This window comes from Sinocyclocheilus grahami, unplaced genomic scaffold (assembly GCF_001515645.1).
Source record: "Sinocyclocheilus grahami isolate Dianchi unplaced genomic scaffold, SAMN03320097.WGS_v1.1 scaffold73.1, whole genome shotgun sequence".
In the NCBI taxonomy this organism is placed as follows: Eukaryota; Metazoa; Chordata; class Actinopteri; order Cypriniformes; family Cyprinidae; genus Sinocyclocheilus; species Sinocyclocheilus grahami.
In genome coordinates, this window is record NW_015505252.1 from 962275 (window position 1) to 980658 (window position 18384).

General features: G+C 32.8%; 1 protein-coding gene across 2 annotated transcripts in view; it reads left to right on the forward strand.

The window, feature by feature from the left end:
- The window catches only part of LOC107585654 (phospholipid-transporting ATPase IC-like), a 42552-nt gene that overhangs the window by 14339 nt on the left and 9829 nt on the right, over nt 1–18384 (forward strand). For both annotated transcript variants that reach the window (XM_016272767.1, XM_016272766.1), the window contains exons 3-17: nt 1–76; nt 3517–3630; nt 5059–5157; nt 5266–5327; nt 5432–5504; nt 6228–6298; nt 7646–7728; nt 8946–9104; nt 9191–9279; nt 10425–10615; nt 10699–10907; nt 14885–14928; nt 15715–15871; nt 17184–17372; nt 17457–17569. In XM_016272767.1, coding sequence (XP_016128253.1) covers nt 1–76; nt 3517–3630; nt 5059–5157; nt 5266–5327; nt 5432–5504; nt 6228–6298; nt 7646–7728; nt 8946–9104; nt 9191–9279; nt 10425–10615; nt 10699–10907; nt 14885–14928; nt 15715–15871; nt 17184–17372; nt 17457–17569 — 1729 coding nt within the window. The remainder of the gene's footprint in view (nt 77–3516; nt 3631–5058; nt 5158–5265; nt 5328–5431; nt 5505–6227; nt 6299–7645; nt 7729–8945; nt 9105–9190; nt 9280–10424; nt 10616–10698; nt 10908–14884; nt 14929–15714; nt 15872–17183; nt 17373–17456; nt 17570–18384) is intronic.

The window sequence follows — 18384 nt, forward strand, 5'->3', positions numbered from 1 at the left end:
CAATGACAGGGAATATTGCAATCAGCCCCAGTTCAAGAAGAAGGTTTTTCTGTGCATCAAGAAAAGCAAATATTCTGTAAGTGAATCCATTGCTATTTTTAGTAAAAGCCTGAAATATCTGTTTGCACACTACCGGTTTGGAATAATTACGATTTTTTGAATGCTTCTAAAAGAAGTGTCTTTTGCTGCATTTATTTGATGAAAATACATAAAAAATTGTGAAATATTATTACAATGTAAAATAACTGTTTTCTATGTGTATATATTGTAAAATGTAATCATCAGCATCATTACTCCAGTCTTCAGTGTCACATGATCCTTCAGAAATCATTCTAATATGCTGATTTGCTGCTCAAGAAACATTTGTGCTGCTTCATATTTTTTTAAGAGTAAGTGATTTTTTTTAAATATAAAAATGTGTACTTTTATTCAACAAGGATGTGTTAAATTGATCAAACGTTTATATTCATCAAATAATCCTGAAAAAAGTATCACAGTTTCAACCAAAAACAAATAATAATCATATAAAAAACAATAATCATAAGAATAATCATTAATAAATGAGAACCAATAATAATTAAGCAGCAAATCAGCATATTAGAATGATTTCTGAAGGATCATGTGACACTGAAGACTGGAGTAATGATGCTGAAAATCCAGCTTTGATCACAGGAATAAATTACATTTGATAATATATTCACATAGAAAACAGATGTTTGAAATTGTAATAATATTTCACAATTTTTACTGCATTTCTGATCAAATAAATGCAGCTTTGGTGAGCAGAAGAGACTTCTTTCAAAAACATTAAAAAAAAATCGTAATTATTCTAGACTTTTGACTGGTGTTCTATATGGTAAAGAATTGTATTTTATGCTTTTATTTTGGGGTGATGTGATGTGGAGCTTAAAGTGAGCTTGTAAGCAAAAGTCTATGATTGTGCCTTTAAGACACTCAACTCTCGAGATTGTCCTGGTAAATACTGCGAGCATCCTCAGATAATTCCCACTGCTTACTAACACTAAACGCTCGCATGCTGGATTTTTCCACTGTTTACACCACAAACAGTGAGTGTTTGAAGCGGGAACGTGTTTTCATCTTAAACTAAAGGACCATGAAAGTGAAACTATACTTTTACTATACCATAATCATTATTTTGATATATGTTTCCTCTCATACAAGCTTTACAATCATTGTACGAATTGGTCAAACCAGTGTTCAGATTAACATATTAATTTTTAGTTTTCTGAGAAGGGACTGAAATGTTACTGTATCTGTTTTTCTCTGTCAAATGTTTAATTTGTAGTCCGATAAATCACGAATCACCTTTGAATTCACCTGAAAAACAACAACAACGTCACACAGTTTAGCTTCAAAGGTGACATTTCTGCGTATTGATTGCACTCATTATTCATAGTTCTACTCATAGTGACTTAACAAACATTGCAAGTCAATCTTAGTATCACGCTTCAGTCTGAGACATTTATATCTTTGGAAACGCCAGAAAATTAAGTAACATGACATGCATTTTGTTTGCAATTCATCTCTTATCTGTTTTGTTGTGTTAAATAACTTAACACCTTGGGGCTTGGCCTCTATTATGGTCTAAACTAAGAGTTTTATGGTCATTTTCTTACATCATTTACATGTTAAACACGCAACACCTCCGTTCAGAATGATGGAGTTTAAGATCTTTGGTATGACAATTATCTAAGACTGGATAAACGAGTCCTTCAGGGTCAAATGTCTCAAGGTTTGCCACGTATCATGTGTTCTGCGTGAGATATAAGCAGCGATGACTGGATTTGTCTTGAGGTTGAAATGTTACCCTACGAGAGCAGATATAGATGTGTTGTGATTTACATTTATGGAAATCAGTTGGGTTTGGTAACTAAAATTTTGAACAAGAAAGAGCGAGTGAATGGAACTGAAACAGAGAAACAGAAAAATGGGATCTAAAATAGAAAAACAGGCAAATGAATTGCAGAGACGCATTGAGTCAGACTCATGAATACGGAACAGTGGAATTGAACCTGTATGGAAGACTGCTTCTGCCACAGGATAAAAAAAAAAAAAAACATAGATGTGTTATGATTTACATTTATGGAAATCAGTTGGGTTTGGTAACTAAAATTTTGAACAAGAAAGAGCGAGTGAATGGAACAGAAACAGAAAAATGGGATCTAAAATAGAAAAACAGGCAAATGAATTGCAGAGATGCATTGAATCAGACTCATGAATACGGAACAGTGGAATTGAACCTGTATGGAAGACTGCTTCTGCCACAGGATAAAAAAAAATAAAAAAGACTTTTGATGTCACAATTTAGGCTTTTTTTTTTTTTTTTTTTTTTTTTTTGGAAGTTACGAGTTTGTGTCTCGCAATTCTGAGAAAAAAAGTCAGTATTCCGAGATAAAAAGTCACAATTCACTTTATGATGATGATTTTTTAATCCATGGCAGTGAAAAAAAAATTGAAGCACAGAATTGTGGCATGTCGAGTCAGAATTCCAATAAAAAATGTAAATTGCTTTAACATTTTATTGATATAAATAAATATGATATTATAGTAATTCATTCTATATTTAAAAAATATTTTTTTAACAAGTCTATTAAAATATAAAATTAATTACTAAATATTTAAGAAAATTTGAACTGTATGAACATATGATGTGAACTTCAGTCCTCAGAATCGCAGAATTCAGTGAAACATTACAAAATTGCAAGAAATAAACTTGACAAACGTCAAAATTGTAAGAAAAAAAACTAAAATTCTCAGGAGTATGTGATTGAAAAAAAGTCAGCATTGTGCGATTGTCGCAATTATTTTCTATTCTATTCTATTCTGTTCTGTTCTATTCTATACTTCCATGAAATCCTTAACACAGATCTGGAGACCAGTTTTTATTTAGACTTTTGATTTTTGATAAAAATTCTTAAAGTTTCAAATGTATTTAATCTGCTATTCCAGCCTCATAATTCAGAAAGCTCCTGTAAAAAAAAAAAACTAAAATTCTCAGGAGTATGTGATTGAAAAAAAGTCAGCATTGTGCGATTGTCGCAATTATTTTCTATTCTATTCTATTCTGTTCTGTTCTATACTTCCATGAAATCCTTAACACAGATCTGGAGACCAGTTTTTATTTAGACTTTTGATTTTTGATAAAAATTCTTAAAGTTTCAAATGTATTTAATCTGCTATTCCAGCCTCATAATTCAGAAAGCTCCTGAGAAACTAGTCTGCATTATTTCACAACTAACAAGCTTTAAACTTACTGAAGAGCCTCGGGTTACATAAGAAGCCATTTTCCTTTACAAAACCTTGAATTTCTCTGTGAAATATTGATGTATTATTTCACATTCAGCAGGTAATGTTTTATGTAAAGCATATCTTAATTGTGATCATTCACAATTCAGTCCTTTTGGGAGGAGAACTTGCAAAAATTTAATTTAAGTTGCAAAAATGTAATGTTTTTACACCAGTTTGATAATAACTTGAATTTCTTTTCATTTTAAGGGCAATGCAATCAAGACCTACAAATACAACGCCTTCACCTTCCTGCCGCTGAACCTGTTCGAGCAGTTTAAGAGAGTGGCCAACCTCTACTTCCTGTGTCTGCTGATCCTGCAGGTAGAAACCAAGCGGCAACCTCCCGCTCTCTCTGGTGAAGCCAACACGGAAGTGACTTAAACTGTAATTCGTTAACTTGCCGCTAGAGGCTGGCTGCAAAAGTGAGTCAGTTCCATAGACTCCCCATGTTAAGATGCCCAACTTTACAGCAGAAAAAAACGTGTTTACATCCTGGTTAAAAAAATGATTTTGGTCTATATAGCTAATTTTGACCTTGATGACAACTGTGATTTTTTTTTTAATAATTTATCCGTTTAAATTATATTAAGCCTTAAAGTTCTGCATAATTAGGGGCGTGGCCACTTGAGTGACAGGTGGATTGCTGCTGCGGTCACCACCGTCGAGCTAGGTGGGCGTGATTTCAGCAACCTCTTTGCCCATTTTCGATTATCCGGGAGTGACGCGCTGCCAAGATGGCGACGGCCGGCTCCGCCCACTTTGAGCTTCAAAAACGCTCTTCAGGAACCTACGGGTGACGTCACGGACACTACGTCCATGTTTTTATACAGTCTGTGGTATAAACCCACAAGCACTGCCAGAGTTGACCTCACTGTGTCAGGATCGCAGGCTGATCAGGATGAGCGATCAGGGCTCGTATCACCATATTGAGATTTCTTTTGTGATAGTGACCTAACTGTGCGTTACATTTATTTAAAAAATAAACTGTTTCAGAGACATCATAAAATCATTTGTGTCGCACTGATAAATAAGATATTTATTATTTATTTATGAAAAATTTATGATTTATTATAATTTATTACAATTTTTTTTTTTATTATTATTATTTACATCTGTTGCTCAGCATATATATGTTGATATAAGTATGGAAAATATATAAAAAATATTATAGAATGAATTATTAAATAGTTTTTAGGAAAAACGGTTGATTTCAGTTTCATGTTGTCATTTTACGAATAATATGAACATATGATATGAACTTCAATCTGTTTTCATATGTCAGGTCATTCAAAATAATGAAATATAAAGTAGATTTATATAAAACTACATATATTTTGTTTTATTTATATGAATAAATCCAATTAAATTAAAATAATTAATTTAATCTTTCAAAAATAGTTTGTGTGTATAATGTATATCTTAAAAAATATTTATACAAATTTTATTGATATAATTTTATTGATATATTTATTGAAAATAAACAGGGTCTGTATGTCAGATCATTAAAAAATAAGTGTGTGTGTATATATATATATATATTAGTGCTGTCAAACGATTAATTGCGATTAATATGTGATATCTATATTTATTATGTATATATAAATACACACATGTGCATGTGTATATTTCCGGGGGGAAAACATTTATTTATTATATTAAATGTATTGCTATAATATTGAAAATGAACAGCTTTGTTTTTTGATTTGGTGTTGTTTTATGAATATGAATCCATGTGTTTGAATGCGTCAGATCATTCCTCAAATCTCCACGCTGCCGTGGTACACCACCCTGGTGCCGTTAGTGCTGGTGTTGGGCATCACTGCCATTAAAGACCTGGTGGACGACCTGGTGAGTCCCTGCCTGTGCTTTCTGGTGGAATGGTTTTGTTGAAAGGCAGCCATTAATTGTCAGGATCTGCTAATGGTTTCTGTCATCTGATCTGTGTCTCGTTGAAAGGCACGACACAGGATGGACAAAGAAATCAACAACAGAAGGTGTGACGTGCTGCTCAATGGCAGGTGAAGACCGAACTTTAATCTGCTTTAATACTGAAGTGCATGAGATTAGTGCTCATGTTTGAAAAAATATTATGTAAACATAAGGCTGAATTCTCATTTTTCAGGTTTGAAAAAACCAGATGGATGAACCTACAAGTTGGTGACGTGGTCAGACTAAAGAAAAACGATTTTATCCCGGTGAGTTATTTTTAAATCTATTTGCCTTCCTGTTGTTCCTCCTATTTTTTTTTTATTTTATTTTATTTTATAATTTTTTTTTATCCATGTGTCATTTGAGTGTGGTCTTCATCTGTTGTAGAGCATTTATACATTATAAAATAAAGAAATTTAATTAAGTTATACATTAAAATAAATAAACTGATCTGTTAAATTAACAATTTTTTTCTAAGAGACGTGTAGGTTTGCTGTATGCCATTTTAAATACAAATATATATATACAGATATACATAAAATAAAATAATGTAAATTAAAATATTTAACTTATATAGCGTATATATATATATATATATATATATATATATATATATATATATATATATATATATATTTTATAAAATATTTTACATTTTTATTTTAATGTTTAAAATATTATAATATTAGTGAAATATCCACTTTAAGAAACCTGAAGTATATCTCATTATTGTCTATTTTAAGGAGGGCCTGATTGTTTTATGCTCGTTTCTGGGCTTTTCCCTAATTTTATGTATCCTAATCATTAATAATTCTGTAGTTATTACATTACCTTGAATATTAATTTGGTTTCATGTCATGTTTATGCTCCATCCTGCATTTAGTTTGTTAATGTATGTGTTTCTTCACCCCTCCAGTCACTTCATTCATCTGTCAGGTGTCATGCTTTGGTTGGTTTCTCATTTTCACCTGTGTTTTGACCTCATGTAGGCCGATATTCTGTTGTTGTCCAGTTCAAATCCCAACAGTCTGTGTTATGTAGAGACGGCGGAGCTCGACGGGTAAGAGACACATTAAACACACAACAAGCCACGCATCAGTTTATTAAGCCTCTGAATCACACTCTTGCATATTTCCACGCTTTTAACACACAATGCCTATTTCTATGATGATTTTTTACAGTAGTCATAATCGACTTGTTCTAGCCACAACCATAAAACCAATTCTGCTTGCATGAATCAGTTTTTGTGTAATTTGATGACTTCATGTCAGCATTATGAACGGTCATTAAAGTGCTCGGACATGAGTTGTGTAATGGATTTGTTCTTTGTCTCGTACACTTCAGTCCAAACACAATCGCTTTATTTTGCTTTCTTTATGTACAAAAGAATCATAATTCAGGTCCTGGCTTTGTTTGTCTGTGAACTTTTGAATGGCTTCATTTATATAAAAAATTTAATTGATATCATTAAAAATGTAATATTTAAAATATTTTATACGATTTTCAAATGCAAGCCTTGTTTTAAAATGAGAAACCTGAAGTATTTCACATTAGTCTATATTTTAAGGTTTATAGATCCTAATTATGAAACATTTGATTGTCATTGCACACACTTGAATATTAATTAGCTGTCATGTTTATGCTTGCTTTTTCACATTTTGTCTTTCACATACAATAGAATCATAATTCAGTTCCTGAGTTCGTCTGTCTGTTTAAATTGTTTCATAAATATTAAAATACTTCATTGATATTTTTTATATTTTATAACATTTTTATTTTCATTAAAATCTTTGAATGCTTCAAATATTATAATATTAGTGAAAAATCTACAGCGAGAAACCTTAAATTTATGAATTGCACTGTGTTTGTGGATCCTAATTCATTACACACACCTTAAATGTTCATTTGCTGTCATGTTTATGCTTGCTTTTCCTCTGTTTTACATTTTAAAGTGTTTTTACATTTCATTTGTTTAAATACACTTGATTAATTTCGTTTTTTACATACAATAGAATCGTAATTCAGTTGCTGCGTTTGCCTGTCTGTGTACTTTTCCATTGTTTAGTAAATATATACAATTTTAAATATTTATTATTTAATTGATAGAATATTTCACTTTTAATATTTTATAAAAGCTTTCTCATTTTAATGTAAAAAATAGTATAATATTGGTGAAATATCCTCTGCAAGCAACTTGAAGTTGAAATAAAATATATATTAAAATTAAAATAAATACTGAATATAAAATAAAAAAATAAAAAAACATAAATAAATTAAATAAATAAAATAAAATATAATATTGAAATTAAATGTATATTTTTCATCGTTTCGTGAAAGAGGATGGGAGTTGGTTTTAGTGCTTCTTGTTGTCAAATGACTTTTATTAATGTAGTTTCTCATTGTCCAGAGAGACGAATCTGAAGTTTAAGATGGGTCTCAAGGTGACTGACGAGCGTCTTCAGGAGGAGAATCAGTTGGCCCGGTTTAATGGTGAGTGTTACACCTATTATAGGAGAGTTGACAGACTTGGACACAGATCATTTGTGTGCGAGTAGTTGCTTGATTGTGATTTTCCATGCATAAACACGTGTTGCCTTAAACCATGTGCTAGCCAGTAGGGCTGGATTTTGACACAAATTTCACGATTTGATTTGATTCTCATTCACAAGCTTGTGATTCGATTACCGATTCGATTCAATAGCGATTATTTTGGATATATATCAGTAGGCTACATGCCAAATTTTCTCAAGGAAAAACAAAATCGCTCAACTAATGCTATAAAATATACATGAGAGTCAGTTGGTACTACATTACTATAATATTAAAGGTTAAAATTGACTGATTTGTTGACTATACAACTGCTAAAATTACAGTTTTTAAAATAATAACGTTACAATTACATACTATTTCTATTTCAGTTCGTTTTTTTGAAATGGGATATAAACATTTAAATGGTGGCTGTCATGAAAACTTGATGGATTTATTCAAACATAAATTAAACATTGAAGAACTGTAAAAATTATAATGAATGTTATATGGTGCATATATTTAACAAAATGCCCCTCTCCACAGTTTATTTTTCTATCTGATTAATGAGTTTATGGTCACCGAATATGTTTTTCTGAGGTAAATGTGACTTTGTTTACAAGCCGTTATATTGACGTTTTTGCGTGGCTGAAACACTGATTGAGCGATTACATGAGACAGGATACGGATTGTAAAGTTGTACTCTTTCTTTTAACTTACCTTCGGATGTTTAGTCATGTTTATTTTGTGCTGAAACTGGTATCAATGTGGAGGAGATGATCAGTTCACAGCGATCTGTCACTCCACATTAAACAGCGCCAAAACGGCATTTATTGTTTGAATACTGCAATACAATGGACAGAATTTGAAATGTGGGACTGTTTTTATATTAAAAGTACCAAAGCACAATGCTTATTGCAATTTACTGGATGGGAGGTGCGCTTCAAAGTTCCGTCCATTAACTGAAAACAGGCTAGACTAATCGATTCTTGGGATTTAAGAATCTATATCATTCCATAAAAATGAGAATCGATTAAAATCGAAATATCGAAATTTTTTACCCAGCCCTACTAACCAGGTGCGGCTCGTTTCGAAACCAAGCAACTGGCAATGTTGTTAATGCTTCCATGTAACCATCCAGAGAATTTGCAGTGCAGTTTCTCGTTTTGTGTCTTTCTCAGCGTTGATCGTGTGTGAGGAGCCCAACAACCGTCTGGATAAGTTTGTGGGAACGATGATCTGGGACGCTCAGAGTTACCCGCTCGACCTGGACAACATGCTGCTCAGAGGATGCAAGATTCGCAACACGGACGAGTGCCACGGCCTGGTCATATTCGCAGGTCAGTTCACTTCGCCGACCGACACACTCTCACGGTCACGGTTCGGTTTGTGTTTGTGACAGCAGCTGTGATGTTTCGTTCGACAGGAAATGACACTAAAATCATGAGGAACGGAGGGAAGACCAGGTTCAAGCGCACCCTGATAGACAAACTCATGAACTACATGGTCTACACGGTCAGTTAAACACAGTTCACTGACTCCCACAAGTCATTTCGAGATTTTATTTGACATTTTTATTTATATTTACGGAGTATTTATTTATATTATTTATTATTTTTATTTATATTGCTATTTATACATTGTGTATTTATAGAGGTTTGTTTTATTACTTTATTTATAGAGGTGTATATTTACAGAGAGTGCGGTTGAGTTTATATTTAGTTATACAAAGTGATTTATAGAAGTTTAATTCATTTATTTACAGAGAATGCAGTCTATGCACGTATACAATGCATTTATTTTTATTTATAGTGCATTCATAATTTTATTTATCTATTATTTTGTTTATAGAGAGCGCATTAGAATTTTATTTTCAGTATTTTTATTTATAGAGTGAATTTATAGTTTATTAGTCTTATTTACAGAGAGTGCAATTTTTAGTTGTATTTATTTATAGAGTACATTTTATATTGTTTATGCATTTTTTAATCATTATTTGTTTATATTTTCACTTTTATTTATAAGTGCATAGTTTATCTATTATTTTTGTTTATAGAGAGTGCATTTTTCTTTATTATATTCAGTATTTTTATTTATAGAGTGAATTAATAGTTTTATTTATTAATCTTATTTGCAGTGAGTGCATTTATAGAATTTTGTTTATTTTATTCAGTATGCTTTTTTATTTTTAGTTGTATTTATTTATAGAGAGTGCATTTATATAATTATCATGATTTATTTTGTATTTGTATTTTTACTTTTATTCATGTTTTTATTTATACAAAGTTAATTCGGATTTATTTATTATTTTTTATTCGTAGAGAGTGCATTTATAGAGTTTGTTTATTTATATATTTTTATTTATTTATAGAGTACATAAAAATATTTATAGAGTTTGTGTTTTTATTTATTAATCTTATTTACAGAGAGTGTATTCGAGTTTGTTTATATATTTATATAGTACATGGTATAGAATATTTTCTTTTTCTTTATATAGACCATTTGTAGAGTTTAATTTATTTATCATATTTATTGTGCAAGCTTTATATATTTGTTTTTGTTTATAGGTAATGCATTAATAGCCTAATAATACAATGCAATAAATCTTTTCTCATCTTGCACCCTAATATATTCTCATCTCTCTCTGGTTCTCCCTGTAGATCTTTGTGTTGTTGGTTTTGTTGTGCGCTGGTCTGGCCATCGGACACACGTACTGGTACGAGAGCATTGGCTCGAAGGCCTGGTATCTGTACGACGGCCTCAACTACTCTTCATCTTACCGAGGCTTCCTCAGTTTCTGGGGCTACATCATCATCCTCAACACCATGGTGCCCATTTCTCTCTATGTGAGGTACGACAGCAGCCTCTCCTCCACTCTCTGAGCACACAGATTGCATTGTTCTTCAGATAACTCACTGGTTTCTGTTCTCTCAGTGTGGAGGTGATCCGCCTGGGTCAGAGTAAGTTCATTAACTGGGATCTGCAGATGTACTACGCTGACAAAGACACGCCGGCCAAAGCCAGAACCACCACACTGAACGAGCAGCTGGGACAGATCGAGTACATCTTCTCTGATAAAACCGGCACGCTCACGCAGAACATCATGGCCTTCAAGAAGTGCACCATTAGAGGACGCACTTACGGTGAGACAAACCACCAACCTTGCTTTTAGAGGAACATTCTAAGAAAGCTAACCCTGTAAATCCTACTCTGTCTTATTTGGTACACCAGTTTCTAAATAATCAACATAATCAAAACTTTTTGTACACAACAGTGTTATTATAGCTAAAACTAAAACCATTAAAAAAAACATTTTAGTTGATTAAAATAAATGGTAAAATGAATGGAAATAAAATAATATATATAAGAAGCTAGTTGCCAAGGCAATATTTCTCAATTTTTAGATTTAGATTATTTAATTATTTAATTTAGATTAACTTAATGTACTGAAATAACTGAAATAAAAATCAATAAAATCTATATAGACATTAAAAAACGACAACATTTAAACAAAATTACTAAAACATTAAAATTAAAATGAATATGTAAAATATAAAAATGCTAATTAATTTTAAATCTTTATAAAAACTATAATAGTCTCGTCTGATTGCTTCTTTTTTTATCAAGTAAAAGTCCTTTTAGTGTAATTATACAAACATTCACCTTCAGCTCATGATTCATGTGTCTTTTTACAGCGAAATCTGATTTTTATAAAGTAAATGTAAGAATAGCTTTGATATTGTTAGTAATATTTCAAAATGAACACTGGACTGAAGCAACTTAGGTTTACTTGATTATCCAGATGTAATTTTTTAGAAAAAAGTGAATATGATCACCAAGCTTTTGAGGAACGTTTATTTGTTCTTATCTCTCAATCATCATTGGATTGCATTGCATTATATGTTTTGATCATTTAAATCACATCTTACTAAGACATATTATTGGAGATATAGTGTGACAACTGATATTTATATAATTTTATGTAAGTATCTGCTATACTGTTAGAAACATCTTTTTGTCTATATAAAAATCATCATCCGCACCAAATTGCATATTTTTGCTCCGTTTGTGCCTCAGAATACAATTAACGTGTTTCTCCATTTCTAAAACCATCAGTCCACAATTTTCCACATCACAATCTGTCAAGCACATCTTACCAGCAAACATACACTCGTTCACATCCTTCTCTTCACTCTCTGAGGCAGAAGTCTCTAAACTCATCCTTTCCAATCATCCTACTATTTGTCCGCTTGATCCTATTCCATCTCATCTCCTTTAAGCCATTTCTCCTGCCGTTGTACCTGCACTCACTCACATCATTAACACATCCCTGTACATTGGTGTTTTTCCCTCATCATTTAGACAGGCTCGTATAACCCCACTACTTAAGAAACCCACCCTTAACCCATCTCTTTTAGAGAACTACAGACCGGTTTCCCTTCTTCCTTTCATTGCAAAAACACTTGAACGAGCTGTTCAACCAAGTCTCTGCCTTTCTTACACAGAACAACCTCCTCAACAGCAACCAGTCTGGTTTCAGAAGTGGACATTCAACCGAGACTGCCTTGCTCTCAGTTGTTGAAGCCCTAAGACTGGCAAGAGTGGATTCCAAATCTTCAATACTTTTCTTGCTGTATCTGTCTGCTGCTTTTGACACAGTTAACCACCAGATCCTCCTGTCAACCCTATTGGCAAAGGGCATCTCAGGAACCACACTCCAGTGGTTTGAGTCTTACCTATCAGATAGGTCCTTCAAGGTATCTTGGAGAGGTGAAGTGTCCAAGTCGCAACATCTAACTACTGGGGTGCCTCAGGGCTCAGTACTTGGACCACTTCTCTTCTCTGTCTACATGGCATCACTAGGTTCTGTCATTCAGAATCATGGCTTTTCATATCACTGCTATGCTGATGAAACTCAACTCTACCTCTCATTCCTTCCTGATGATCTGATGATAGCTGCTTGCATCTCAGCTTGTCTAACAGACATTTCTTGCTGGCTGGATGAAGGACCATCACTTTCAACTCAACCTTGCCAAGACACAACTGCTTGTGGTTCCATCAAACCCATCGTTTCATCACAATTTCACCATCCAGTTAGGCACATCTAACCATTACTGTGGTATGCAACTGCAACCGCTCGTTCTGGACTTGGCAAATGTCTTGTCCATCTGTGTATGACATGATTGTTTATTTGCTTTTGTCATTGTGCAGCGTCCTTGAGCTTGGGAAAGGTGCTATATAAATTAAACTTATTATTATTATTATTATTACATCAACCATAACTCCTTCAAAAACAGCCAGAAACCTTGGAGTTATAATTAATGATCGGCTGATTTTCTCAGACCACATTGCTAAAACTGCCCGGTTCTGCAGATTTGCTTTATTCAACATCAAGAAGATCAGACCCTTTCTTTGGGAACATGCTTCACAACTCCTTGTTCAAGCTCTTGTTCTGTCCAGGCTGGACTATTGCAATGCTCTCTTGGCAGGTCTTCCAGCCACTTCTTTCAAACCTTTACAATTAATCCAGAACGTGGCAGCAAGATACATTTTTAACGAGCTGAAAAGAATGCACGTCACACCTCTGTTTATCAATTTGCACTGGCTACCAATAGCTGCACGCATAAAATTCAAGGCATTAATGTTTGCCTACAAAACCACCACTGGCTCTGCACCCCTTTACCTAAATTCTTTACTTCAGACTTACAGTATATGCCTCTAGAAGCTTGCGTTCTGCAAGTGAACGGCGCTTTATCGTGCCATCTCAAAGATCACTTTCACAGACTTTTAAATGAAATGTTCCCTCCTGGTGGAATGACCTGCCCAACTCAATCCGAGCAGCTGAGTCCTTAACCATCTTCAAGAATCGGCTAAAAACACATCTCTTCCAGCTTTATTTGACCCTCTAACTCTAGCACTCTCTATTCTAATTCTATTCTTTATAATAAAAAAAACTGGTCCCTTTTAAACTTGCACTCTATTTATTTACTAACTGCTTGTTTTCTTTAAAAAAAAAACTAACACTTGCTTCTCTAACCTTTTTGTATTCTATCTATTTGTTTTCTTTTTATTTATTATACAATTAACAAAAGCAAAAAAGGCCTCTAACACTAGCTTGGTCTATTCTTTTTCTATTCTATCTGTTTTCTTTTTATTTATTATATAATAAAAAAAAAAACCTTGCTACGTGTAGTGCATTAAGCTAACTGAGACTTGTTATAGCACTTGTATATCATTGCTCTTTTGTTGATTTTGATTGCTTCCATTATTCTCATCTGTAAGTCGCTTCGGATAAAAGCGTCTGCTAAATGATTAAATGTAAATATTCTCACATTATCATACTATATGAGCCATAAAAGCCTGATTATCATATATAAGTATAACTTCAATAAACTGTTCCATTTCAAAACATTACTTTTTTCTAACTACTATTATTTGACATGTCAGGCTTTACAGGGTTAAAACATGCAGTCAAGTTGAGTGAAATTTAACCACTTGTTATTGAGGTTTTATCTTTCAAAGCATTAGATGCATTTAAATCAAGTATGAAAAGAGCTGATGCAAGTGTTGAATGTGTTTGGATGAGTGTCAAAGGCGTGTCATGTCTGATCGGATATAATCCTTGGTTTATATGAGGCCAGCTCACAGCCCTCACGTTTGTATTCGTGACTCCAGAGATGTGTGTGTGTGACTGTGGGGTGCCTCAGTGTGTGACTGTGGGAGAGATTTGAGGCTTTAGTTTCACACAGGTCAGGTTTCTGACCTGGATGAGATTAAAATACGCTGACACCTTCGATCTTGCCATGAAATAACTTGATATCATCTGTTTTACGCTTCAGTAGCACTCCTTTTCCTTAATTACATTACATTATTAGAGGCTATTACAGTTGCTCATGCTTATAAACCTCTAACAGTGAGTATTAAATGAGTGACTCGTATTTGAGACGGCTTGTTAAGTTAAAAGGTATCTTGTCTCATTCCACGCTGTCTGCACTCAGAAGTGTGCTTTAGTGCGTTCAAATTGTTCAAATCATCTAGCGCTGTTTAAATTGTTGTTGCTTTAATAATTACGTGAACTAAATTAGCGTGGTAATTGACAGTGCTCTGTGTTGATCTATAGGTGATCCCACCAGTGCAGACGGTGTGGCCTTGGACCGAGGAAAGGTACGTATGCAGAATGCATTTATGGAGTTTTATTTATTTACTTATTTATTTTTTTATAAATTTTTTTAAAATTTATTTACTATGTCATTTTTAATACATGCAATACATATTATTTTATATTTTAAATACAAGTTCTTTTTTATTTCTAAAGAGTACATTTATGTAGTTTTATTGATAGACTGATTGATTTGATTTATTTTTATTCATAGAGAGTACATAAACAGTTTTTGCTGAGAGTGTTTATCATTTTATTGATTGATTGATTGATTATTATTTGTATTTATTGAGAGTGTATTTATAGTTTTATTGATTGATTGATTAATTGTATTTTTATTTATAGAGATTATATTTATATAGTTTTATCTATTGATTGATTGAATGATTGATTTTTATTTATTGAGAGTGCATTTACAGTTTTGTTTGTTTGTTTATTTATTTAATTGTTTTTATAGAGCGTGGATTTATAGGATTTTATTTTTATTTATAGAGATTACACTTATTTACTTTTATTCATCGAGAGTGCATTCATAAAGTATTTATTTGATTTATTTATAGAGTGTACATTTATATAGTTTAATTTATTTATTCATTTTAGATTAATTATGAATTTAATTTATAGAGAGTGTTTATTAATTTTATTTATTACATATTCAATATATGACAGGATTTCATTTAGTTTTAGCTAATGTCATTTTAAGTTAGCATTTTAACTTAACGTTTTTTTTTTGTCAAAATGTTTGATTGGTCACTGATATTCATTTAATTTTCTCTCCCATTTTTACTCAGCCTGTGGATTTCAGCTGGAATGAGAATGCCGACAAGAAGTTTGAGTTTGAAGACCATTTCCTCGTTTCCTGTATCCGTTCGAAGAAGGATCCGCAAGTACTGGAGTTCTTCAAACTCCTGTCCTTGTGTCACACCGTCATGGTGGAGCAGAAAGAGAGTGAGGAGACAAAAATATCATTATCTGTTGAGTAGGCCTAGGTGATAAAAGGGTATCGGTATTTATTGACGGTACACCTTCTTCGATAACGATAGAAAAATGTTTCGATATAGCGCACGATATAAGCACATTCTATGAGTGACGCAGACAGCACACACAAACACAAACACATGCTGAAATGAGTGCTGTGCCTGCCTGTGATGAGGAGATTGTGAAATAAAGTTAATTAAAATTAAAATTAACATTTGCATTTGAATGTTAGGAGTGCGTCTGGAAGCGTCATCAGTGGCACGCGAGATGCGGTGATGGTGTATGTGACGTTGTTGCATTTTAATGTTTTGTTAGTCTAGCCCACGAGACGCGCCGCTGCTGTGTTATGCATTAAAAAAATTAGAGAAATATAGAAGCTCAATGCGGAGAAGATCTTGAATGGGTTAAAACCGATACCAAGCCATTCACACGAACGCATATTCAGCGCATTTTTTAGACGGACAAATATGACTGCTGCACTCGCGTCTCACACAAGAGATGTAGACAGCCGTGCAAAGTTAAAACAGTTTAAACTTTTAGAAAACACGTCATTAATTTGTGGAGGTTTATTCCTTTTATCTGCGTCTCGTATGTTTTTAAATGCAGTCTGTGTTGGGCGCTTCGGCTCTTTGGATTAAGCAATGCATAAATACATTATGCTGTTTTGTTCATAATTGTTTATGCAATTTACGAAATTGTATTTGATTTAATTTAGACGTAATGCACATTTTTTATAGAGTTACTTCCTTGCGTTGACAATTTAAATGCGCTGCATTATTTTGCTCATTGCGCCCTCCTGTGGCCTCGGGAGACAAGACAAAAGTTTCCTTAAGGCCTACTTAATCTGCATATAAAACACTAGAAATGAGATATTCGTTTAATTTTTATTTTGTGTTTGATTGTTAAAACTAAAAAATATTTGTTGTTTGTCTCAATAAATTGGGTTAATTTAACAATACAGTGGTTAAATTTAAACTTTCTTTTTCTATTGCTTTTTGTTTTAAAAAAGGTTATAAAAAATGTCAATAATTATCGATACCGAACGATATGAAACATTATATCGTTGATACATTTTTTAGCTATATCGCCCAGCCCAAGCTGAGATTATGCAAAAATAAACCATTGACACAGTAATCAAGCATGTATGCTTTCATCTCAGAATTATTTAGCTTTCCTAATCCTACTTTGTGTACTATCTGCTCAAATAAGTAAAAAGTACAGAAAAATGCAGCAGATATTATTTAAAGTTAATTTATGTACTGCATATTTTCTCTGTGTTCAGATGAGCTGGTGTACCAGGCCGCGTCTCCTGACGAGGGCGCTCTGGTCACAGCCGCACGCAACTTTGGGTTCGTGTTCCTGTCCCGAACGCAGGACACCATCACCATCATGGAGCTGGACCATGAGGAGACCTACGAGGTGCTCGCTCTGCTCGACTTCAACAGCGACCGCAAGCGCATGTCCATCATCCGTGAGTCCTGCTGCTCCTGTTCTTCACTTCCTGTCTGTCAGTCGCCGTCACCTGTTTCTCACTCTTGTGTGTGTTTGTGTGTAGTGAGATTTCCAGATGGTAGAATCCGTCTGTACTGTAAGGGCGCAGACACTGTGATCTACCAGCGACTGGATGCCAATAGTAAGAATAAAGAAACCACGCAAGAAGCTCTGGATGTGAGTACTAACACTATTAACAAATTCATTTGCATATGTTAATGAGGTTCAGCATGCCATTGCAAATTAAAGGGACAGTTCGACAGTTTTGTCATCATATTATTTTTTTCCATGGAATGCAAAGATTTTTAGAGAATGTTTAATGGAGAATTTTTAAATTACATTTTAAATTTTTTAAATGTGTCACGCTCCAGTAGATAAAACACCATAAAATAGCATAAAAGTACTCTAGAAGCAGGGTTATTATATCTAACTAAAACTAAAACCATAAAACCAGGAATATAAAATTTGAAATTAGTGCTGCCAAATGATTAATCACGATTAATTGCATCCAAAATAAGTGTTTATTTACGTAATACTGTATATGTGTGTGTACTGTGTATATTTATTATGTATATATAAAAACACACACAGTATATATTTTGAAAATATTTTACATATATATTAATATAAATTATATAATATATAAATATATTTAATATATAAACGTAACATATTTTTCTTAAATATGTACATGCATGTGTGTGTATTTATATAGACATAATAAATATACACAGTACACACACATATAGTATATTATGTAAACAAAAACTTTTATTTTGGATGCGATTAATCACGATTAATCGTTTGACAGCACTACTTGAAATAAAATCAAATATAAAACAACTTAAACTTATAAGGCAACATTTCTCATTTTCATTTAGTTTGTCTTGATGCACTAATAACTAAAACTAAGAATGAATAAAAACTACATAGACTAATTACAAAAAACTAATAAAAGTCTCAAACACAACAAAATCAAAAAAAAAAAAAAA